This window comes from Pelodiscus sinensis, chromosome 2, assembly GCF_052426305.1.
Source record: "Pelodiscus sinensis isolate ZL-2025 chromosome 2, ASM5242630v1, whole genome shotgun sequence".
Lineage (NCBI taxonomy): Eukaryota > Metazoa > Chordata > Testudines > Trionychidae > Pelodiscus > Pelodiscus sinensis.
The window spans coordinates 148,855,702-148,881,903 of NC_143053.1; the positions used below are offsets into that span (position 1 = coordinate 148,855,702).

General features: G+C 45.0%; 1 protein-coding gene across 2 annotated transcripts in view; it reads right to left on the bottom strand.

Moving 5' to 3' along the window:
* Positions 1–1,480: 1,480 nt before the first annotated feature.
* The window catches only part of LOC102462555 (zona pellucida-binding protein 1-like), a 56,501-nt gene continuing 31,779 nt past the window's right edge, over positions 1,481–26,202 (bottom strand). For both annotated transcript variants that reach the window (XM_075921585.2, XM_089776471.1), the window contains 5 exons: positions 24,441–24,517; positions 22,218–22,383; positions 10,424–10,585; positions 7,479–7,551; positions 1,481–2,632 (listed from right to left, as the gene is read on the bottom strand). In XM_075921585.2, coding sequence (XP_075777700.2) covers positions 2,218–2,632; positions 7,479–7,551; positions 10,424–10,585; positions 22,218–22,383; positions 24,441–24,517 — 893 coding nt within the window. In that variant the 3' untranslated portion in view covers positions 1,481–2,217. The remainder of the gene's footprint in view (positions 2,633–7,478; positions 7,552–10,423; positions 10,586–22,217; positions 22,384–24,440; positions 24,518–26,202) is intronic.

Below are 26,202 nucleotides of genomic sequence, written 5' to 3' on the forward strand. Positions count from 1 at the left end.
AGTGGCGCAGGTTCACTTCCTGGTGTGCTATTAAACATCATCGCCCTGGAGTGGCTCCTCTCCCTCTGTGCTGGACTGTCTAATGCACCTAAAAGAGACTGGTCTTGCGTTAGCATCTCTCTGGGTGCACCTGGTGGCGATTTCAGCCTTTACATCACTGGTGGACAAAGCTTCCATCTTCACTCAACCCACCACAAAGAGATTCCTCAAGGGCCTCACTAATGAGTCCCCCATGAGATCCAGTCTCACCAATATGGAACTTGACGTGGTTCTTGAGGCCCTAATGGGGCCACCGTTTGAGCCATTGGCCACCGCATCATTACACCTTCTAATGGTAAAAACGCTTTTCCTACTTGCCGTAACATAAGCATGCAGAGTAGGAGAGCTTTTGGCCATGATGGCCACACCACTGTACACAATACTAAGACTACACCCGAAATTCGTTCCAAAGATTGCATCCCATTTCCACGTCAATGAGCCAATAGTTCTTTCAGTGTTCTACCCAAAACCCCATTCCTCACCACAGGAAGTAGCCCTCCATTCCCTAGATGCGCGGAGGGCCCTGGCCTGCTATATCGACCAGACCAGACCCTTCAGACTCACTGACCGTTTGTTCATCTCCTTGGCACGTAGGTCAAAAGGGCAACCAATATCCTCCCAAATGATCTCTAACCTAATAACCTTCTGCATAACAGAAGCCTATGCAGCTAAATGTATACTTCTCCCATTCCACCCTCGTGCCCATTCCACCAGAGCCATGGCTGCATCGACGGCCTTCCTTAAAGGGGTTTCCCTTTAAGACATTTGCAGGACGGCCACTTGGTCCTCCCACGAGACTTGTGCTAGACATTATTCTTTATCTTTGGGCACCCATTTGGATGGGGTGGTAGCAACTGCGGTGCTCTCCACAGCAAATAGATAGGGATTCCGTACTTCCCTCCTTCCGTTCTGGCAACTACTGCTATGCAGTCACCCACAGTGGAGCACCCACGGGGACATCCTTGAAGAAGAAAGTGAAGTTACTCACCTTGGTGCAGTAACTGTCGTTCTTCAAGATGGTGTCCCTGCAGGTGCTCCACTACCCGCCCTCCTCCTCGCTTCAGAGTCCGCTTTTTTTCTTGTGTCTTACAGACTCTGAGGCGATCTCGAGGAACTGGCAGGTAGCTGGACGACGCACAGGAAAAGAGTGCAAATGCCGCAAGCACAGCAGCGCATGCGCGGTTCAGCCGAATAGTGCTTCTAACAAATCTCTGTTCTGCGGCGCTGGGGCAAGCCCAGCACCCATAGTGGAGCACCCATGGGGACACCATCTTGAAGAACGACAGTTACTGCACTAAGGTGAGTAACTTTGCTTTTCCATGGATTAAAAACTGATTTTAACTGTGGAACAAATTAAATGAGTACTAAGAATTATCTGATAGGATGTCCATAATTTAGTGTTAAAATTCTTGTTTTTATTATATCATTTAACAGAGTAAAACATTTCCCACGTTCATAATACTGAGACCTCCCAGTGGATTTGTTACTAGCTAAAGTCCCAATACCATTTTTGATCACATGAACTTTAGTTTTGAACAAGCATAACATGAGTTTTAAGTTTCTCTAAATTTCTTCTGAGCATAATACACATTGCAAAGTATGTAACATATTAAAATGCTATACACTTAGTTTTATGTAGTTTGTATTTAGCTTATGAAAAATGTAACGACAGTATTGTAGCATAATATCAAATTAATTAATATTTAGCTTCTATTTTGGCTCTGTAGAGTTCTTAGAAAGTAATACATTAATTAGCTTGGAACCCATTATCAAACTGCTGAATAGTTTGCAGATGACCAAACAAAATATTTTATTCTACATCTACAGAAAGTATTTAATGTTTCCAAAAAGAAGAGAAGGTACAGTATGCTTCAGCAGAACAGTGCATCTAAAATTGGTAAGTAATACACATTTTTAAGGATAATTGTCTGCCTGAAGGAGGATGCTGTTTTTTTAAAGAGCTTTTGCTTTTCAAATAAAGTTTTCAGGTGCCAGAACACATCACTATAAAGTATATACCTTATTGTAGATTTAAAAAAAAACATGAAATCTTTTTAGGGTAATGCAATAGCCCTATGGATATGAACATTTTTTTATAAGGAAGGATCCTTAACCTCACATTTTGCAACAGATGATCAGAACTATGCTTTATAATTCACCATATATCGCATGGAGAAGTTAAGGCAGTTTGAGATTCATTGTGTTAAACTTCTGCTGATTAGAAGCCAGTCCTTTTGAAACACAGTGGATTTCTTCTCCCAAAGTATCCTGTGATTTGTCTTCCTCAAAGCTTGTTTCCACTTCACTAGGCCATGTACGGTCAGGAGATGGATTTGAGCCAACAGGTGTTGATGCCTCTGTTATGCCATCATTGCTTAATAATCCCACAGACTCTTCCTCTATAAACCCAACTTTATATTTTGGTAGATTCTTTCTCTTATATCTGTCTGGGTTTTTTAGTTTACTTCTTTGCTTTTCAATCTCAGCATCACTTGCAATATTGGCAAAGGTTTTCAGTCTGGTTTTAAGTTCAGATTCTGCTTCCTCTATATACCGGGCTGCTAATGTTCTTCTACAGCATTTATGTATTATTCTGGAGATTTAAAAAAAATGTTTAGTCAGGCAGTAATGTCCACAGTGTAAATAGCAAGACAAATTGCTGCTGCACAGCCTGTTTATTCATAACAACTGGGTAATCTTTCACCTGTAGAATTTGGAGGTGATTCAGTGGTGTTGCTGGAGGCCCCAGGAGTAAACCCTGCCCTTCAGCTCCGATCACCAGAAATTATGCCTCTGGCAGTGGAACAGGTTGGTAGTTGGTTCAGTTTCTACTGACCAGTTTGTCTTATAACTAATTTGTATTCATTTTTGTGCAGAAGTGACTTAATTTTAACTTGTAGCTCCACTCTCCCTCTTCTGAGGTGAGGAATCATTGGAATATTAAGGCTCTGGGCACAGTATCTGTCTTGTAGGCTTCCTCTACTATATTGCTGCAAGCTCCCCACCTACACTTTGGTACAGTACGTGCTTTGAGCCAGACTAGTGTGCTCGGACTCTACCAAATCTCCTGCACAAACCTGCAATTCCACCATAGGAAGGATTGAACATGAGGATTCCCAGGCAGGGGAGAACCCTGCACAGCCTGCTTAGAGCACAGAGAGTAAAAATCAGGGTGAAACCCATTTTTGGTATTTGCTGGGGCTTTTCTCCTCCCAGAAGCTCTCTCAATGCAGAAAGTCTGGGTATGGGAGAAGCCTGTTCCTCCTGGGCAACCTGGTGGCCCTTCCAGAGATAGGTGCTAAGAGATGAAAGAGGGAGAAGGAAGGGATCTCTCTCTATCCTTCCTCCTCTCCAGAGGCTGACATCATATGAAAGGATAAGAAGCTGAGTCACATGAGGATTATTCTCATGCAGCAGCAGCACCATAGTCGAACTATAGAGGCACAAGTGAAAAATCCCTTCTCATGTTCGAGTCCCTTGAGTTACTAAGTAAAGCTCTGAGTGGTACTAGGTCACTCCTAGAGAAGTTCCTTGGGCACCAGCCAGGCTGCAGTAGCTTGATGTCAGGTTATCAGGGCCATTTGAGCAGGGGATCTCAATCTGTCTTTCTGAGGTCACTCCAATATGCTTGAAAAAAACTCCACTGTCCACCTTTTCCAAGGCCGGCATTAGTGGGTAGCAAGCAGGACATGTTGCCTGAGGCTCTGTCACAAGGCCTTTGCAAAGCTGTTTTGCCCAAGCTTTGGCTTCATTTCTGGATGGTAGGGTTCAAGGCCTTAGGTGTCAGCTCCATGCAGTGGGGCTTCAATTTTCTGCCTTCAGCCCCAAATCTAACAGTGATCCTGCTTGACACACTTCCTGAAACCTGCTTACTCCCCCCCCCCCGCCCCCCATAGTGGGCTTGGGACCTCTGTTTGAGAACCTCTGATCTAAGGGACTATTGTCCTTGGTTGGGTCATTCCAAGACCAGGATGAATAGTGTGCTATGCCTTCCTGTAAACAATCAAAGGAAGCACAGTTATATACCTACCATCACAACAGAAAAAATTCACATGGTTCCTCCCAGATGGAAAGCCAGTGGCTCACACAGAGCTCATTATTAATAGTAAATACCTTCCCTTCAAGCAATAATGAGACAAAGATTTCCTATACCCTCCTTTGTAAGAACATCGTACAATGAGAATAGGGGCTTTTGGTTCAAAATAAAATGCCTAAACACGGAGCCTGCCAGTTCCTTGCTGGAGCTCGACCCAGGCAGACCTAAAGGCTGACTGGGAGAACAGTAGCACTCGGGACAGCTCCGAGTGGGAGCTGGACTTCACGCCTGGTCAGAACCAGGTCCAGCGGCTAAAGACTAGCCATTAAGCCAACAGCAACAGTTTGCAGAACCCTGGAGAAGAAGGACTTGACCACAAGGCCCAAGAGAAATGGCTGGACAGAGCAGCTTCCCAGGGAAGTGGCCCAGGGAACATGATAACAACCGACCTCTGAGACTCAGCAGGTAACTGCTACTTACAGGGTACCTGGGCTGGGACCCAGAGGAGTGGGCAGGCCTGGGTTTCCCCCTCCCTGAGCCCCCAGCAGCCACAACGGGATAAGGAGCCTGGGTCCAGGCCACATACTGGACACTTCCTCTCCCGCAGACAGCTGGGCAGAGAGACCACAAGAAGGGCAGAGCCCTTTACACATATGAGTCTCCCCAAACAGACCCTGTACATCCAAATTCACAGCTGTGAGAATTGGGAAACAGAGAAATCAGTGGTTGAGTATGCAGAGAAGCCTGAGTCCTCACTATAAGAGCAAGCACAGAAATACTCCTTTGGTCACAACCAGCACAAGAGGTGCTGAAGAAAGGACTCCTCTCCTATGAGAGAGAAAAATGTGAAACAAAAGCTCTCAGGGAATCTTATTTTATTTTTTTCTAAACTGATAAAATCCTCAACATGACAAAAACAAAATGAGCATTTTTGTATGAGCTCTTACAATACCTATACAAGACTTTGAGCTACTCTCAGCACCTACCCTCCTAAGAAATGGCTGGTAGTAGTCACAGTAATTATCAGTTCCACATCTCTACCCAATCAGTGTCCTGTCTAGAGAAACAGAGCTACTCAGAACTTGCTGCTGGTAGAAACTATTTTAACCCAACAGTTGTTTAAATCAAAACTAGCTTGAGCCCAGCAGAAAAAATTGTTCCGTAGAGTTTAAAATGGGCCCACATCTGACCACAGTTTTACCACCATGGTAAAGATTTACAAAGATCCAAATTTTCATTGCACACATGATTTTTTGGTAGTGGTCAGCCACAGTCAATTGTCTCCAGCAATTGGATGTGCTGGTGCTACACATAGCTTTCTTTCATCCTCAGAATGGGATTTCACAAAATGTCTTGCAGAACAGCTGCAATGCAAAATCAAGCATTCCCAGATCATGTTTGAATTTCCATTTGTGGACATCTATATACATAAATCCAATTCAATTTTCATTTATATGCAAACTACTGAAGCATGCCTTACAGAGTGGGCAGACAATCTGGAAGACCAAACAACATGGGTTATGATCCCTCACAGAAAAGCAGAGCATTCAGCTCACACCTTGTGCTGTACAATTTTCCAAAATCTCAGCACACACCTCCTTTTAGTTCATTTCAACTGCTAGTGTGTGTGAGAGAACAAAATACAAGAATAGCTATATCAGATCAGGTTAGTGGTAAGCTGGAAACAACTTAGCATTGGGCAGTTATGGAATAATAGTAATAATGATGATACTGATAGCATCACAACATTCTGGAGCTCTTAGCTGCTTGATGGTTGTCAAAGTCCTACTGCTAAGCATGAAAAAAAAAAAGTAGGTATCAGTCCTAGAAATGTTTTCTAAGCAGGCATATGGAGTCCCTATGTAAATATTTCTAGGTGTCAAAATTAATCAAATAGTAGACAAGCTTGTGGCCTGTCTTTCCAGTTACCATTACCTCTCTAAAGCAGGTATTGAAATTAGTTCCTCTATCTAAACAAAAGCCATACTGTGCTGTTGTGAAGAAAGGGATATGATGCCAGAAACCTTGCTGCCCAAGACTCTTTCTTTTCATAATTTATGAGAAATAGTTCTCTGATAATTTTGTTCCAATCTTCAAAGTGCTTTAGAAGGTGGGGCATAAATGGGCATTCCTACAGCTCTATCAATATACATCAAGCACATGACAGTTGTATCCTATTCAAAAATTCCAATGCCTGTGAGTTGCAGCAGGCAACATGTTAAAATTCTATACCATCTGGTGTCCAGGACATCATTCAGGAAAGGAAAAGTCCCTACTGGCATTGTGGGAACAGAGTGTCTGAGCCACAGCTGAGGAAGATTTGCACATTGGGATGGTATTCATCTGAGAAGAGGTGCCATGGAGCTGAGTCTGAATTAATTCCTTGCATTACAAAGCTTTTGCTTTATACAGGGGAAAATCTATTTCTACCTATTATCCTTCTGTAAAATCTTACCTATTAACCTTCTGTTAAAATTCTGCTTTGGCCTTCCCACCTGACACACTCCACTTTTGTGAAGCTCTGCTCATTACTTCCCATTAGTAATGAATGAGGAGAGAAATAGCAACAGAATGAGAAAATCACCTGATAATTTTTTTCCTCTTAGTAGCTTCTCTCCTCATTCAACCTACCCTGCCTGTTAGTCTGATAAATTAAAATAACTGGCCTACAGTTTGTAACAATTGTTATTGTCGTAATGCTAATAGTGGCTGTCAATGGGTTGCTACAACAATGGACAAACTCTTCTGGCAGCCTAAGTAGAAGGGTGGGACTTAGGCCTGGTACTTCCAGCAATGGCAATTTGGTGAGCCACTGAATTGCACAGGAAAGATTCATTGTCCTTTTGTAGTGAATGAAAGCAACTAGTAACTGAAAATGATCAAGAAATTCTTCATTGTGCATGAAGCAGGTTACTGCCCTGCACTGTGGCAGCTGAGAACTTATTTCATATAATGAAATAAATATTAGAAACAAGTTAATATCTAACTAGGGACATCCAGTGCAGCCTGAGGGCTAAATGCAGCCTCCCTCAGCATAAGCAAGATTTTTGGTGACGTTTAATCATTATGGGTCTGATCTAACACCCACTGAAGCCAGTAACCAGCATCAAGACTAATACATCAAAGAAAATACTGGTACTAATTAAATATGGATCTCTATGTTTTATATAAAATGTTTGGAAATGTGCATCATGATATGATAGGGACCTCTGGCTCCTAGTAAGCTGTGCACGTGGGCCCCACTATCACAGTGTCCACAATTCTCCTTATTTGTACCCCAAGCTCAGCTCTACTATCATATCTGCCCTTCTGTTCCAATAAGTGAAGGGCTGTACGGGGGTCATGTCTGACTAACAATCTTAAAGCATTATAGAAATAGATCCAATGCAAAAAAGATTCTTACACCCAAGATGTAACTAGGATAAGACTTGTTCCTAAGCAGGAAATTAAGAAAACAATCCAGATTTGCAGAGTTCCTGAAAAAGATGAATACAAAAACAAAACCAATAAAAAAAAGAGCATGTCACATATTTATCTTGCTTCCTCTTGTTTAACTGTAGCATATGGATGGATATAAGTTACACCATTCAGTTTGAAAGGAGAGCCAGAAGGATAAGACCGAAATTCAAGGAGCCCAAAAGAAATCATCATACAGGTTAATTTGGAAGCATTTCAGCAACTAGCCATAGAGTTTCAATCTTATGTAGTACTTTTCTGCCTGCTAATGAAAATACATTGGCCAGGTAATGAAAAAACATGGGTCTTAACTTTCTCTCTTGCATTGTCCTGGACCCTTGGGTAAATTGTTACCATTCCGATTCTGGAAAATGTTACGCCCTCTCTGCACTCACTTGCCTTAGTGTAAATGATCAGACAAGGCACAGGGCAAGAGAAGATTTGGGTGGACGGGTTGGTATATGGGTGGTCTCAAGTCTTCTGCATGATAATAGATGAGGCCATTGAATTAAGTATGGTAGGGGAGACTTCTAAGTAGCTGGTTAGCTCATGACAGAAAACATAAATTTGATAAGAATAATAAAGAAAAAGATTACCTTTCGTAACTGTTGTCCTTCAAGATATGTTGCTCGTGTCCATTCCATGTAGGTGTGCGTGCACTGAGAGCATGAGTCATCTGAAGTTTTTCCCTTAGCAGTACCCATTGGTCCAGCAGGGAAGCCCCCCTGCAGTTGTGCCACTGTATCGATTAATATATACCCCTGCTGGCCCTCCACCCCCTCAGCTCCTTTTTACTGGACTACTCTGAAAAAGGGGAGATGGGTGGGATTTGGAATGAACATGAGCAACACATCTCAAAGAACAACAGTTCTGAAAGGTAAGTAACTGTCTTTTCTTCGCCAACTGATTGCTCATGTCTATTCCATGTGGGTGACTCCAAAGCAGAAACCCAAAAGGCTGGGTCGGAGTTCTAACCTTCCATGGAGCGGAGAACAGTGCTACCGAGAGCAGCATCCTCCCTAGCCTGATGAGCCAACACATAATAGTTGGCAAAGGTGTGGACCAAAAACTATATGGCAGACTTACAGGATGGGGACCTGAGCCACAAAGGAGGCCTGTACCCTAGTGGAATGGGCCATTAGAGGAGGGGCTGGTACCTTGGTGAGACCATAGCACTCCTTGATGCAGGATGTTATCCAAGAGGAAATCCTCTGAGTGGAGACGGGCTGATTGACCGTTTAGCCTCTCAGCGATTGCCACGAACAACTGTGGAGACTTACGAAAGGGCTTGGTCCTGTTCAAATAAAATCATGCAGTGGTGCCTCGAAGCCAGTGCTGAGGTGCCCAGTACCATGACTGTGGCATGGTGCCACCTAGAGTTGTGCTTCTTCACCAATCCTGATGCCAAGGCCGGAGACAAAGCAATAAGGTCTCTCACAGCCTTGAAGGTATCTGGCATTGAGGGCTCCAGAAAGTCCTCCACAGGACTAGGATCTTGCTGTGGGCTGGACTGGTGCTGACCTGACCTCGAAGGTCCGGGTGCCAAACCCACCAGTGCCACATGCCTCACCTGAGGGCACACTGCTGGCACGTGCCTCAACAGAGACATGCCCCTTGAGGCACAGAGGATTGTGACCAGTGTTGAGGTTACCACAGCGTTCTGTGTTGCTGGTGCCTGCCCAATGCCAGTGCCAGGTGAAGTGCCACCTCCAATAGGAGGATCTTCAAGCCAGAACTTCCTTTCCCACTTAGTACATGTTTTGAAAAGACCTGCAGATCTTGCAGTACTTGGACTGATGGGTTTCCCTGAGGCACTTGAGACAAGCTTCATGGGCTTTTGGCACTTCACACAGCGTTTGAAGCCCTGGGGCCCTGCCATGCCCCGCCGCACATGCTGGGGATGCAAAGGGAGCCCCTGCGCCAAAATCAGTTTACATGTTGAACTTCACTCGTCTAGCACCTGCCACTCCTCCCCTCTGCTGGCTCCCTAGGTCCCGCTGCCAGCCGGGCAACACAGCTGCCTTGACCCCACTGCCACAGCTGCTACTCCAACCCCACTGCCAGCATGGCAGCATGCAGCCCTGGCCCTGCCGCTGGCTGGCGCACAGCCCCAATCAGGCTGCCAACCTGCTGAGGCCCTAGCTGAGTTGCCATGGCCCTGGCTCCACTGCCGAGGCAGCAGACAGGCTTCCCCTGCTGGGATGCTTCTGCCTAGCCTTGTAGCCAGTGAGGCTGCTGGGCTCTGTCCCCACTGCTGGTCCAGCACAGAGCCCCTCTCAGGCTACCACAACACAGTCCTATGGCTGGACCGGTATGCATAGGCCAGGTTGCTGGGATGCCTCTGTCCCACTACCACAGCTCCGCTACCACTGCTGGGCTGCTGAGGCCCTAGTCCCACTATCACCAGTCTTGCTGTGTGTGGGGCTCTCAGCAGCTGGCTCTCCTCCCCTGAGGCTCTCTTGTTCAGCAACATCAGGATGAAAGAATCCGGGTTTAGAGAGATGCAACCTGTACTAACACTTAGCAAACTATTTACGGAAGAAAAGAACAATTAACCAGAAAAACACTAACTAAACTGCAGAACAACAGGTGAGAAGTGCTAAGAGGTGCTTGCAAAGCAAGAGTAGATTACCTTCCAACAACCCCCAGGAGCAGTAAGAAGGAACGAGGGGGTGGAGGGCCAGCAAGGGTATATATTTGCAGATATAGAAATGCCACTCCTGGAGGTTCCCCTACTGACCCAATGGTGGTAAGGGAAACATTTCTGATGATGCGTGCATGCAGCACACACACACCTACATGGAACGAATATGAACAATCACTTGAAGAACTAGCAATTAGATGCCACATTTATCATTGTCAATCCAGTGTGTTTTACAGAAAATGACTTACCATGACACTCTCTTTCAGTTGTGGCTCCTCTTCTCTCAGTAGTTTGTTCTTTTGGACAGTTTTTGCAGGCAGTCTGCCCATACTTTTTATTATAGGACCCAGATGCACAGAGAATACATGTGGTATCATATCTTGCACTGAATCTACCAGGTGGGCATGTTACTATTTAAAAAAATACAATGGAGTAAAAATTGATTTTAATAAACGTACATTCAATTGTTTTATTTGAAGAATTTTAAGTCTTGGCTTGCATAAGGAGACAAAAACTTTGTCTTTTGCTGACTAGTGGCCTGGTGGACATGGGGTTTTAAAGCAAATTTAAAGCTTATTTTCAGCAACTGTAAAATAAGTCACCTAAAGCTCAAATTTAACTTAATTAGAAGGATGAAAGAAATTACTCAGATTGAAGCCAGACGTGGAAGGTTTTCACCTTAAAGGAGACTTCCAAAGAGGTAAAAGCAAACAAACAAAACAAAACATGTTTGAAAGCTTCAGAGGGTAATTTTTCACATAGTTTGATGTAGAAACAAGACTTAAAGGGATTTTTCTTTTTTAATAACTGGGAGAGTGAGGAGGGAAAGAGAGAAGATTGGACATGACTCTGTCTTTAATTGAAGACATAGGACTGTGAAATCGTTAACACTTTTTCTTTAAACTTTTTTAGTTATTTGAGTTAAGTTTAATAGGATTTTCAAAAAACAAACCCACTGATTTTTAAATGATCTGAATATAAATCCATTCCCCTCCCAGTTAGATTACAATGTCATCATAATACTAGATCACTGGTTATTAATAGCATGCTCTTGAGAAAATGGAAGGCAAGACTATTTCCTCTTTTTAAAAAAAAAAGACAAAACTCACTTCTAGACTTCTGTATACAATATAAAGTAGCAAAACCTCACAAACATACCCCCCACACATGTGCACATGCACACACACACCTTTTCATGTCACCTTTCAAGGATGAGCATTCCCAAATATATGTTTTGACAATCTTAACCTAAAGTACTTGTCAATGTCATCCTCAAAACTACTGAAACCCATTGACAAGTCCAAATGACAAAATCCTTTCAGATCCCTCAAGTGAAGAAGAAATTAGTGAGAAAGATACAAAACGCTTGGAGAATGTGCTGGGTAAAGGCTGAGGGAAATATCTGCAAACATTAAGCCACATTTCTTTTTGTCATGTTCATATCCATTCCTTTCTGATTTTCATGAGCGAAGTTCTATTTGTACAAGAGTTAATGGAAAACATATTTCAGACATGCACCTGAGACTTACTTAAGCAAAATACAAAAGCTATTTTGTGATTACATTAAATTGTTTGGAAAGCGAAGTTACTCACCTCCGGTGCAGTAACTGTCGTTTGTTGAGATGGTCCCCGTGGGTGCTCCACCGAAGGTGCTGGGCTTGCCCCGGCACCACAGAAACAGAGATCTTTTAGTGTAGCAGTACCCCACCGGACTGCGCATGCGCAGTGGCATCTCGCAGCATTCGCGCCACTCTGAGCGCGCGCGCAGTCTGGCTCCCACCAGTTCCTCGAGTCCACCTCAGAATCTAGAAGATATAATAAACAAGAACGGACTCCGAAGTGGGGAGGAGGGCGGGTAGTGGAGCACCCATGGGGACCATCTCGAAGAACAACAGTTATTGCACCGGAGGTGAGTAACTTCGCTTTCTTCTTCGAGGAGTCCCGTGGGTGCTCCACCAAAGGTGACTGTGCAGCAGTGCCCCAACAGCAGGAAGGAAGGAAAAATTCTTATCGGAGTCCTATTTATCTGCTGAAGAGAGCACCGCTGATGCCACCATGGCCGCTGAGAGCCTGCCTTGATGTATGGCATAATGTTTAACGAAAGTGACATGGGAGGACCAAGTCACTGCTCTACATATGTCCTTAAAAGAGACACCCTTGAGGAATGCCATAGAGGCTGCCATCACCATTGTAGAATGGGCCCGGGGCTGTATCAGGAGAGGAATATGTCTCAAGGCATATGCCTCGGTGATGCAACTGATAATGAGCTTGGAGATACGCTGGGAGGATAATTGTTGCCCTTTTGATTTATGAGCCAGGGAAACTATCTAATTGTCTGTCCTCCTAAAGTCCTTGGTACGGTCTATGTAGAACGCTAGGGCTCTCCTAACATCGAGAGTATGGAGGGCTGCCTCCCTTGGAGAAGTACGTGGTTTCTAGTAGAAGGAAGGGAGGACGATCGGTTCGTTTATGTGGAAACTCGATGACACTTTGGGTATGAACTTAGGATGGAGACGCAGTATTTCGCTGTCCTCACTAAATATCGTATATGGCAGGATCGCCATGAGAGCCGATAATTTGCTCACTCTATGTGCCAAAGTAATCGCAAGGAGAAAAAGTACTTTCATGGTTAATAAGCAGAGAGGCACCATAGCCAGTGGTTTAAATGACGGATTGGTCAGTGCTTCGAGCACAACATCCAAGTTCTGGGGGGAGAGTGGGCTCCTGAGGAGGCCCTTCAAGGGCCCGTAGGTTGATCAGGCTCTTGAAAAATCTTTTCATAATTGGGTGCGCAAACAGAGAGGTGTCCCCAAAAGGTTGCCTGAAGGCTGAAATGGCTGCTGGGTGGAACTTAAGTGATGATAGAGCCAATCTTATTTGCTTTAGGAGAAGTAAGTAGTTGAGAGTGACAGAAAGTGGGGTCGATTCCGGACATTCATTGTGAGCTGTGCACCACGACACGAAACGATGCCATTTTGACAGGTAAGTGTTTCTAGTCGTCTGTTGTCTACTGTGGATGAGGATATCTTTAACTTGTGAGGAGCAGAGGTCTTCCATGGGGTTTAGCTAGCGAGGAGCTGTGCGGTCAGGTTCAGTGTATGGAGAAGGTTTGGGGAGGCTGGGAGCGGAAAAGGTGGCAGAGGCGACGTGTCGAAGAAAGGGGAACCAATGTTGGTGCGCCCACGCTGGAGCTCTGAAGATGATTTGGGCCTTGTCCGATTTCACCTTCCGGATGACTCTGGGAATCAGAGGGGTTGGTGGAAATTCATACAGGAGAGGGCTGGTCTAGCTGATCAAGAAGACATCGCCGAGGGAGGCCGGACCTATGCCCGCTCTGGAACAATACTTTCTGCATTTCTTGTTGAGGTGAGTTGCGAACAAATCTATTATGGGAGTACCCCAGCGGTGAAAGAGAAGGCTGAGAACTCCATTGTGCAGTTCCCACTCATGTCCCTGGGCTAAGTGCCTGCTGAGGAAATCTGCTGTCACGTTTGTAGCGCCAGGTAAGTAAGATGCCACAGGTGTTATTGCATGGTGAATGCACCAGTTCCAGAACTGGACTGCCTCCCTACATAGGGAATGGGATCGAGACACACACACCCCCGACGGTTCACATATTACATAGCGGCTACGTTGTCTGTGAGAATCCTCACCGTGGATCCGCAGATCTGAGGTTGCAAGTATTTGGAGGCATTGTATATTGCTCGCAACTTGAGGAGATTTATATGGAGATGTGCCTCTGAAAGTGACCATTGAGCTTGTACTGACATTGTGCCCATGTGTGCACCCCATCCTATAAGAGAAGCGTCCGTAGTTATGTGGTACGTCGGTTGCTGTTGTTGAAAAGGTACGCCAGTGAGGAGGTTTCTGGCATTGGTCCACCAAGCGAGCAACGTGAGAAGAGATTGTGGAGGAATCACTGTTCTGTGTAATTCGTGCTTGGTATGATTGTACACTTGGGCAAGCCAGTGTTGAAGGCTGCAAAAGTGGAGCCTGGCGTGACGTACCACGTAAGTGGTCTCAGCAATATGACCCATGAGGTGGAGGCATGTGATAATCTGGACGGTAAGACTGTGTTGGACAATTCCTATGAGCTCCTGAACAGCATCGAACCTTTGAAAGGGTAGATAAGCCCTCGCTGAGGTGGCGTCGAGACAGGTACCGATGAATTCTAAGTCCTGGGTCAGAAGAAAAGTGGACTTTTGGTCGTTGATAAGAAACCCAATTCGCAGAAGGTGTGTCTGACCACAGTGACCATTGTAGATGTCTCGGTAGAAGACCTGCCTTTGATTAGGCAGTCATCAAAGTAAGGGAATAAGGGAATGGAGTTCTTTTTTACCCATCCCCAACCGAACTCTTTAGTGGTGGATGCAGCATAGCAAAGATCGAAAGCCCCTCAATACAGAAATACCTCCAACAAGGATGTAAAGTGATTGGACTTACTTGGTAGGAAGGTGTACATATCCGTGACACTCATGCTCCGGATAGCGGACTACACAGCACACCTTTCTAACCACATATTTGACAATTTCATGAAACTCACACCCCTGCTAGATCATCTGCCGGAAGCAAAGCGGCCCATACTCAAATCGGTGGTCCAGGAGGGCTACACATCAGCCAGAACTGCCCTACAAATAGCCATGGATATAGCAGACACAGCAGCAAGATCCACCGCCACAGCGGTAATGATGCAACGAGCATCTTACCTTCAATTGGCCGCAGTCCCCAAAGACCTCCAGACTAAAGTCGAGGATTTGCCCTTCGACAGGGACAAACTATTTTCTGAGAAAACCGACAGTGTGCTACACTCCTCCAAGGACTCTTGAACAACACTGCGGACGCTGGGCATGTACACCCTTCTGTATTGGTGTCGATGTTATCCCCCATATCATAAATGCTATGACTACCCTTACGTCCGACAACAATGGCAGAACCAGCAGAGGGCCATTGATCACCAACGGAACAGACAAAGACCACAGATGCATCGCACCCAGACGCCAATGAACACCAACCAGTAGGTTTGACACCTCGGTCGAGGGTACGCAGACAAACGCAAATACCAGCAAAAGTCACCAAGGTCACCAATACTGTCGCTGCCTGAGGCCCTTCTACCATCAATAGGCCTCAATTACCACAGACAGATGGGTGTTAGAGATAATCCAATCAGGATACTCCATACCCTTCATCACCATTCTCTCCACTTCCCCCCCCCCCACCCTGTCCCTCTTCAGGGACCCATCTCACGAATCCCTGCTATGCACCGAAGTCGACCATCTTCTCTACATTGGTGCAGTAGAACCAGTTCCAGCACAATTCAGAGGCAGGGGATTCTATTCCTATTAGTTCCTCACCCAGAAGAAATAGGGCGGATGGTGACCAATATTAGATCTTCAGAACTTGAACAAGTTCTTATGGAAACAACGTTTCAAAACGGTGACCCTCGCTTCGATAATACCTGTGTTAGATCAACACGACTGGTTTGAGCCTCGACCTTCATGACGCATATTTTCACGTCACAATCCACCCGGTGCACAGACAATTCTTACGATTCATAGTCGGAACAAGTCATTTCTAATACAGGGCCCTCCCCTTTGGCCTTTCCACTGCCCCCAGGGTAGTCTCAAAAATCCTGGAGGTAGTAGCAGCACACCTCCGTCGAGAAGAAGTTATCATATTCCCTTATTTGGACGATTGCCTACTGAAAGGCCACTCTCGCACCAATGTTCTCGGTATGCTCAAGACCACCATGAGAACTTTCCATGCCCTTGGGCTACTCATAAACAACCAAAAGTCCATTTTTCAACCAACTCAGGAGTTGGAATTCTTTGGTGCCCGTATAGACGTGATCATAGCAAGAATAAACTTACCAGTTCAGAGATTCCAGACTATCCAAAACCTCATAGCAGTTGTTCGAGTCAGTCCATCCGTCCAGATACTTACCTGTCTAAAGCTCATGGGCCACATGGCAGCTACAACTTATGTCATCCGTTACTCCGGACTTCATCTTTGCAGCCTTCAGTATTGGTTAGCAACCGTATGCAACCACATGAAACATGACCTCCACAGGTCAGTTACCACTCCACCATCTGTTACCCAATTGCTCCAGTGGTGGACGAACCACACGAATCTCCTGGCAGGCATGCTTTTTCATGCACAAAAACTATCTGGTCACGTAACCATGGATGCCTCCCTTCTAGGCTGGGGAGCACAAATGGACATTCCAATACAAGGTCACTGGTCACGTTCCGAGACACAACTCCATATAAATCTCCTGGAGCTTCGGGCAATCTTCAATGCTTGCAGAGCTTTCCTCAGTCATATCCGCTATACCACAGTGAGGATCCTCAGGGACAATGTCACTTTGAATTATGTGAACCGCCAAGGTGGAGCTTGCTCCCGCTCCCTCTGCACGGAAGCGATCCGCTTTTGGAACTGGTGCATTCGCAACAGCATAACACCAGTAGCCTCTTACTTACCTGGCGTCACGAACATTAGGACAGACTTCCTCAGCAGACATTTTGCACCAGAGCACGAGTGGGAACTGCACGACAGAGTGCTCCATATTCTCTTCCAATGGTGGGGCACTCCCCTAGTAGACTTTTTGGCCACGTGCCAAAATACTAAGTGTCAGAAGTACTGTTCCAGGGCCGGACTCGGTCCAGGCTCTCTCAAAGACACATTTCTCCTCAACTGGAGCGGACCCCTCCTCTATGCAGTCCCACTTACAGTTCTCATCCCCAAAGTTCAGCAGAAGATAAGAACAGATGGCACCACAGTCATATTAATAGCACCAGCATGGGCTCGTCAGCACTGGTTCCCATTTCTTCGATGCATGTCACCATGCAGACCATACCAGTTGCCGAACCTTCTCACTCAGAATCAAGGGACGCTACGACATCCACAAAGACATACCTTACGACTTACGGCATGGCTCCTAGTTGGTTGAATCCTGCCAAATCCCTCTGCTCTACTCCGGTTCAAAACATATTCATTCACAGTAGACAGCACACAATGAGCAGGAGTAGCCTGAGGCCGGCTGCGGCAGCTGGTGCCCTAGGTGGAACACGCGATCGGCGCCCCTGCCTGCAGGGCCGTCAATGGACTGACATCATCGGTGGGCTCCCCAGACAGCCCCGTGATGTCACCATCGGGCACCCCAGGTGGCGGCACCCTAGACTGCGGCCAAGTCTGCCAATAGCCACAGTGCCACCCCTGACAACGAGAAATACTTACCTCTCAAAATGGCGCTGATTCACTTTCTGGTGTACCTTGCATCAACTGCTCCTGTATTCCACTCCACTTCATCGTGTCCTCGATTACTTGCTACATCTAAAAAACCACAGGCCTAGCATTAGCTTCTCTCAGAGTTCATCTGGCGGCGATCTTGGCCTTTAGACAGTCTATCGAGGAAACCTCCCTTTTCGTCCACCCAACTACCAAAAGATTCGTGAAATGTCTATCGAATATAAGTCCTCCTCATTAACCTGTTCCCCCAGTATGGAACTTGGACATTGTTTTCAGTGCCCTAACCATATCGCCATTTGAACTATTAGCTACCATACCTTTGCACACCTTAACCGTGGAACTAGCTTTCCTCTTCACAATTACATCAGCACGCAGAGTCAGTGAGCTATCAGCACTAATGGCATCACCACCCTACACTATCTTTAACAAAGATGGGGTAGTCTTAAGGCCTCATCCAGCATTTATACCAAAAGTTTATTTGACCTTCCATATCAATGAACCTATTGTCCTGCCATCTTTTTACCCTAAGCCTCATTCCTCACCACGTGAAATGTCTCTCCATACACTGGACATTCATAGAACCCTCGCCTTTTATACAGATTGCACAAGATGTTTTAGGAAAACTGACTGACTAATAGTTTCTCTAGCCGACAAAACTAAGGGACAACTGTTATCATCCCAGCATATTTCTAAACTTATAACCACGTGTATAACACAGTCTTGCACCTCTAAGGGGTTACCACTCCCAACACAACCCAAAGCACATTCCACAAGAGCAATGGCAGCGTCAACAGCCTTTCTCAAAGGCATTTCTCTGAAAGACATTTGCAGAGCAGCCACGTGGTCGTCTCATGTCACCTTTTTTAAACACTACGCTGTCTGACAAAAGTGGCGCTCAGATGCTGCGGTGGCATCAGCGGTGCTCTCATCAGCAGACGAACAGGGATTCCGTATCCCACCTTCCAGCTCATTAGGGTACTGCTGCTCAGTCATCTACAGTGGAGCACCCATGGGGACTCCACTCGAAGAAGAAAGCGAAGTTACTCACCTTGGTGCAGTAACTGAAATTCTTTGAGATGGTCCCCGTAGGTGCTCCACTACCCGCCCTCCTCCCCGCTTTGGAGTCTGTCTCCTTCTTTTTCACCTGTTCACAGATTCCGAGGTGGTTTCGAGGAACTGGAGGGGGCCAGACTGTGCGAGCACAGAAAAGAGTGGAAATGCCGCAGGACGCAGTCTGGCCGAGTACTGCTACTCAGAAGTCTCCGTTCTGCGGCGCCGGGGCAAGCCCAGCACCTACAGTGGCACACCCACAGGGACCATCTTGAAGAACGACAGTTACTACACCAAGGTGAGTAACTTCGCTTTCTTCCTGGGTCTACAACCCCTGGCCTTGCGTGCCCAAGGTGGGCTCCCCAGCGCAGATATGATGCCTCCAAGTACCATTATTTTAGGTTTGGGCATTGCAAAGGGTATTCCTTTGAACATAGTTACCAGGCTAAACCGCCATTCGAGAGTGGTGACTACTTATGGAAGAAATGTGAAAGCCTTGTCCGGGTGGTGCCTGGCTGGGGTGGAAACCAACATCAGCCACATCCAGTGGGGTCTGTGAAATAGTTGTATATGTTGAACTATGGAAGTGTATGCTGCCATATGTCCCAGCAGCCTGAGGCATGTTGATTAGGTGCCTGGTAAGTTGGGCAATGAGATCCAATAGTCAGTATAGACTAGTCAGAAGTGCATCCCCAGGGATCACTGCTTAGATGCCAACCTCCATGGTGCTGAGGAGCAATGCCACACAGATGGGGATCGTTGCATGGGCCCCAGTGCTGGCTTCCCTTTGGAGACAATGATATCTTGACAGGACATCAGTGGAACTGGTAACACATAATGTCTTTAGCAGCCTAGAAGGCCTCCAGTGTAGATGGAATCTCCAGGTGCTGGGCTTCCCTACTACTATACAGGGCAGCTGGTGGGGCCTTAGGGAAGGCTGGATAGCCTAATCAATCATACAGCTCTGGAGATGTGCTGCCCTGGATGGGCCTATGCTCCTCTCCAGATTGCCCCTTGTCATAAGGGGTGTTGGGAGCACCCTCTTCCAATGTGCTTCTTCTGCTTCTTAGGCATTGATGCTGTGGTGGTTGGGTGAAAAATCAGATCTTAGCATCTCGGAGGTTGGTGAAAGGGCTGCTCCTTTTTAATTTTGGACTTGAAGCTTGTGTAGATGCAATACTAGTTGCTAACGTGGGTCTCCCCCAAACATTTTAAACAGCTCTAATGTGGATCACTGACCAGCACAGGCTTTTTGCAGTGATCGCAATGCTTGAAGCCCAGGGACTGGGGCATGCCCCATCTCTCAACTAAGTCCCTTAGGGGATTATCAGATGTAACTACAGTACTATTAAGCTAACTATTAAGATAACAATAAGAACTACTTATCTAAAAACAATTTACATGATGGGAAATAGGGGAAAACACTGAATAGAGAACACTTGCAGAAGCAAGGAAAGGTTTCAGCACATACACTTACCATGGAATGGACATGAGCATGCACTCAAAGAAGATGTTGTACTATCTACATATGCATCTTTCAACCACAGAAGGTTCTGTAGTTTTCCTGTGCAGGTGCAGTTGTTAACACTGCATACTGAAGTCCATATTAATATCTTGTTAGCATTCTCTGCTCCCCAAAATGGAGAAATTGTGTTCCACTTTATGCAGTCTCCTCCTTTCTGTCTCAAGACCAATTAGGGCTTGTCTTCTTTCCAGTGTTAACTTGGTCTTTTAACTGGGGCGTTGCCCCTTATCTGGTTCCTATTCACACAGAAAAACCCTCACTCACCTTACATCTGAGCAAGCTGGCCTAGACCGAGTGCTGCTTACTTATGAGCTGGTACCTGATCACTTTGCAGTGTGGATCCAAAATAAACACTTGAGTGCTTACAGTCTTTCAGTGACTTTGCACAATTCCCTGGGTGCCCAGAAGGACAGACACGTTCTCCCACAATTTGCTGGGGAAGAATCAGAGTGACCCAGCTTACTGCAATGCTAAGAACCATGGAATATGCTTCCAGAAATCTTAGCACTTCAAAATATGAGCACAGCACCAGTAATGGCTGCTCTTAAGTATGACTTTGCAGCATGGCCACCCCATACTAGGGATGTTAGATATCAGGTAACTGAATAGTCATGTAACCACATGAAATTTTACCGGTTACACAATTTTTCAGTATCCCCAGGAGCAGGGTCGGCAGCCAGTGCACTCCTGGCCCCACTTCCAGGGAGCCCCCTGCCACTCCGCATTGCAGCCTCTGTGTTGGAAGCAGCAGCGCGGGGTGGCAGGGGGAGCCAGTTCAAAAACAGCTTCCAACACAGACCAGCTGCCTGACGCACTGCGCTACTGCCTCTGATACAAGGTGGCAGCAGGGTGGCAGCAGCCTCTGTCTCTGAGCTCCACACGGACGGAGGCTGCCCCACTGGATGCAGAGCAGCCTCTGTCTGCTGACAGCTTGGACCCCCTGCAGACAGGTTGGTGCTGCGAAGCAGCCTCTGCCCGCAGTGGGCCCAGGTTTGCTGTGGACAGAAGCTGTTCTGCATCCTGTGGAGCAGCCTCTGTCCACGGGGGTGCCTGAGTCCGCCGCAGAGAGAGGCTGCTTCATGGCAGCCTCTCATGTCATCCTCCTCCTCCTCTCTCCTCCCCCGCTGCTGCTTCTGATAAGAGGCAGCAGTGCAGTGGGAAGGCAGGTGGCACCACAGAACCGGTCATGTGGGGAACCAGCTTTTAAAACTGTTCTCACCAATACCAGCTCCTGCTCCCACCCCTTGCTGCCTCTGATATAAAGGAAGTGCATATAGTTGACAAGATTAACTGATAAGCCTAGGCTTATCGCTTAATTGTATAGTCAACTACATGTTGACATCCCTACCCCACACCCAAACTAGAAGAACACAGGAGGTCATGTGTGGGTGCCAGTCACTGAGGCTATGTCTAGACTACCACAGTAAGTCAACCTAAGTTGTACAACTCCAACTATGTGAATAATGTAGCTTTTATTGCAGTGTCTACACTGAACTGGGTCAATGAATTACATTCTCCTGTTGACTTACCTTAGTCATCTCTGGAATCCCGGAATCAACTGGCAAGCAATCTGCAGTCAATTTGGTGGGTCTTCACTAAACCTACTAAATTGATCCCCAGTGCATCGCCCACCACAGCAATCATCCAGCTGTAGTGTAGACATAGCCTGAATTAACTCAGAAGTGAAGACATACCCTTAAAGTTTCTTCAGTGTATGCCCCATTACAGGTTTATTTCTGGTTTTGGGCATATGAAGACAGCCTGCTTCAGAATCAAACTCAAATCCTCTCTCTCTTTTTTAAGTGAGTTTGGTGCACCATCAAAGTACCAGGGCTTGTCCACATGAGGATAAAAAGTGTAATTTTAAAAACACATTACACTAGAGCCAGCAATCTGTGTTTTAACATGTTCGCTGATTCTGTTGTAAGCCTAGGCATTTTACAGAGGTCACTAGAGAGCTCAACTAATTTTCCCAGTCTAGGTTCTTAAAGCATGTTAAAATATGATAGTTAATGCAGCTGCAAAAATAGTGTGTATCCTAGGGTGGACAAAGCCCAGAGACTGACAATCACTGTTCATACTACAGCCTTGAATCCTGGTACATGTAAACATACTGATAATTATTAGAATGTCTTCCATTTGCAAGATGGGAACAGCACTACCATCATTTTCTTGGGGCAAATAATTAGATTTTTTTTCCCAAACAAGCCTTGGAGACTCACCACAACATCCTGGACACATCGTACTGTTATTTATATTTTTACCAAATCCCGGTTTGCAGTGATCTACCTTCATACCAGTAAGGGATCCAGAAATATAATGTATCTGGTGAATGTTATCTGAGTCAGTATTTTGGACTTCAAAGAATTGTTTAATCTTTGTGTATGCCTAGAAGTTTAAAAAAAAAAGTTTATTCAGATTCAAATTGAGACATCTAGCATGGCAACACAGGAACAAAAAAAGAGAGCAAAATGCTTCTTACACCTACATTAGATACCAGCATCATGAATAATGGAGTGGGAGGAGAAGCAGACTCTGCAGAACTTCTCAGTCCTTCCCTCTTTGCATAGATGGATTGGAGGGAGCAGAATGGCACAGGGATTGGGTAGCACCATGGCTCGACCTCCACCCACAATACACTCTCCAACATATCTCCAGCTGCTCAATAGGGAACATATGCTGTACCAAGAATAAAGCATAGAATACTAGGACTGGAAGGGACCTCGAGAGGTCATAGAGTCCAGTCCCCTGCCCTCATGGCAGGACTGGAACAGTTTTATAACATGGAAAATTTTTATCCTGCCTTGGAGCAGAAAAGGAACAAGGAGGGAAGCTACTTCGGATCAGCACAACAACACATTATCTCTTATTCTGGGCTCACAGCAAAGCCATAACTGAGCCCAACATTATCACATGGCACAAACATAAAGGTTTGTAGGATCTTTTAAAAAGTATGGGAGTGTCTTACTGGCACCGCTATACCGCCCTCCAAAAAAAAAGACTTTTGGAATGAATAAAAAAAAAGTTTCTTGGGGTATGTTCTGTCTTTGATGCAAGGCATTGATTCCATTCTTTCCAGACCATTTTCCTGGCATTTATTCTCTAATATTCCTATTAGTTGTGCATACATTAACTCCAACAGTTATGTGGACCTGCTGTCAGACTCCTGACTCTGTGTAAGCACCCACTGAATCAGCTTAAGGGGAAACTGGGAGGGCAGAGGGATCATTATTAGTAGCAGCAGCAGACTGCACAACACATCATACCACACATACAGTTTTGAAAATCTTTTCCAATTAGCTGAGAGAGAAAAAAGATGAATGTTTGATCATATACTCTGAGTACACACTTCATGAATGTAATTGTATGCCAGTTTCTAGAAGAAAAATATTAAGAGGTACACACATAATGTTGATTACAGTGAACCAGATCAGACTGATGCTAACTTTGATTAGTCAGCATTCTTGCATTCTTGACATAGCTGTGCACTGGTTTTAACAGAAATTCACTATTTCAAGAATTCAACACACAGATGTATATGAATATCACCCAGCCCCTGTCATATATTCAGTGGGCCAGTTTTTGGAGTTTTATTTCAAAAATAGTGTGTCTATTTTCTTGCCCAGGAGAGAAGTGAGCATGGCCATTAAATACAAGAAATTAATAATGGGTGACTTGGTTTCACATTTACTTGCATGTAGGAACATGAGAATGTTCTACATGCAAGTAAATGTGAAAAATATAGTGGTGATTCCAAAGCTCCAGAGAAAAACAAATTATAACACTCAGAGATATGTAGAGGCAAGAGATGGCAAAACACAGTTATTCAGGTAAAGCAGTAGTGAATCAGTTTATATTGTAAAGGTATATTTTTTTAAAAAAATAATGTAATACTTGGGAAAGGTGCCAAAATGACAGCCCTAGAAAAGGCCTCTGGTTATCCAAAAAATGGGCACCAGCAAAGCTTCAAGCTTGTTTCTGAGGAGCCAGTTCTAGGATGAGACGGTAGTTTCATCTCTATGTCCAGCTGATTCTTGGTTTTCCTGGTGGTTTAAACAACAGGAGTGCCAATTAATGCCAATTGTGATTATGGCTGCCACCTATTATTTTGGTTTGCCAACAAAAGAGTGAGACTGATTTCCCTGCATATGGGCTTTGTATTTCTCAAAAAATGCAACACCTAGCAAAGTGTTTTTTATTTGGTGGGGGGGATGGTTGGATATAACCTTAGAATGAGTCCGTGTATAAAAGAACACTAAACTATACAATGCCATTGTTTCAAACTCTCATGGAAATACCCCAGATTCCTTATTAAATGCACCTGTAATGCAGTAACAGTTCTTTTCTCACTATCATGACATTTAATATAGCTACAGCATGAGAAAAATGTGATCAAGGCTTCAAAATATTGTATTTTCATTACTTTCTTAATAAAATGCTTATACCTTTTTGATGTAACTGGTGGAGTTTTCACATTCTGAGCTTTTACAGGGCTCTGCAAATGCCAGTGCAAAAGGGAAAACTGCAAATTAACAGAGAAATAGTGCTATTTAATATTTTAATTTGAATGTTTTATGTCAATATGGGGGGTCTAAAAAGTTTGGTCTCTTTGCAAATTCTGAAAGATTATAGGGTTGGTAGAAAGTGGGAGTGGAGAGAGGTGTAATTTAAAAAAAAACTGTGTTTTGTCATTTTTACCCTCCCTCTAGTTGCTTGATAATGGTCAGCAAGTTTGGAATCCAAGAACAGATGCCATGATTAGTTTTAACACATAAAGCAATCAGGCCAGGTCTATACTGGTGGAGAAAATTGATGCAAAATACACAACTCCAGCTTCATGAATTGCATGGCTGGAGTCAACGTACCTTGAATCAATATTCTGCAGTGGCCCCGCAGATGGAGGTCGACAGGAGAAATGCTTTAATCAGCTTTCCTTACTCCTTGCAACACTGAGGAGTACCAGAACCAAGGGGGGCACCCTTAGCATTTGATTTAGCAGATCTTTCTGCTAAATCGAACCCCAGAAGATTGATCACCAGAGCACTGATCCTCTGGCAAGTGGAGATGTGGTCTAGGGAGACTCTCTGTACAGAAGTTAACATAGGCAGTTATTCTGAGATGGTAGTTTGTGTTTTAAAATGATTTAGGATGAAAAAAAATAGTTTGCCAGGGAAACTGTTATGATTTTGATCTAAAATTAACTGACTGCAGGCCTGAAGAAAGAATTCCTCCTTCCCATCTCCCCCCTACCTGCATGATGAAGCTTTGCATAAATAACTGCAAGCAAAAATGTTTTCACTTTTTTTTTGCACTATTATTCCCCAATGCAGGATACCAGACTGCCAGGTATGGAAATTCTTGAAGCAATTTAAACCTATCATTTTAGAATCCCTCACTTAACTTACGGAAAGCAAAGAAAGTGACAGCAAATCTGAATTCCTTATCTCTACTGCCATCACAACTGTAGAGCACCTAGGTGTACATAGACAATCATATAATCTATTTGAAATTGCAGATATGGGCTTTTTGGATTTGTCCATTAATAAATCTTCTCAAGCGCTTTAACCCCTCAAGTTGCACATCTAAAATCTGGGATTCTCTGGTCCAGCAATGCCTGTGATTCGGCCTGACCACAAATGTTCCAGGATCACTGTGTCCTGGCACGCAGTCCAGTTGGACTGTGAGGTTGGACAGGGAGCTGGAGCACTGCTCGTCTGGGCTGCATGGAGAGGGGAGGGTTAGGGAGCCAGTGTATGGCTCAGCTGGACTGTGGGGAGGGAGGACAAGAAACCCAATGGCGGGAGCAGCAGGCCGAGGGGTGAGAGCAGGGGGCCTGAAATGATCTCCCTTGGTTCAGAAAAATCCCTCATCCGGGACCAGTCAGGTCCTGAGGGTACCAGACCAGGGAGGTCCAACCTGTATTTAACAAAGAATCACTCAAAATCTCTATTTCATTTGAAACTGGTATTTGAATATTCACGAACAATCTCACATACACACAAAATGAACACATTTTTAAAAATGAACCATCCATATGTTGATTGATTGGTTGCAGCCCAGAAACGAAAATGAACTTATTTGTCTCTGATGTTGATGCTTGAGATTATAGGGGAAAGGGAAAACAGAGGTCTTCTGTTTTTTTACTCCATTATAAAATAAATACAATTATTGTAGGTGAGTAATTCAAGTAGAGGTTTTTAAATGTTG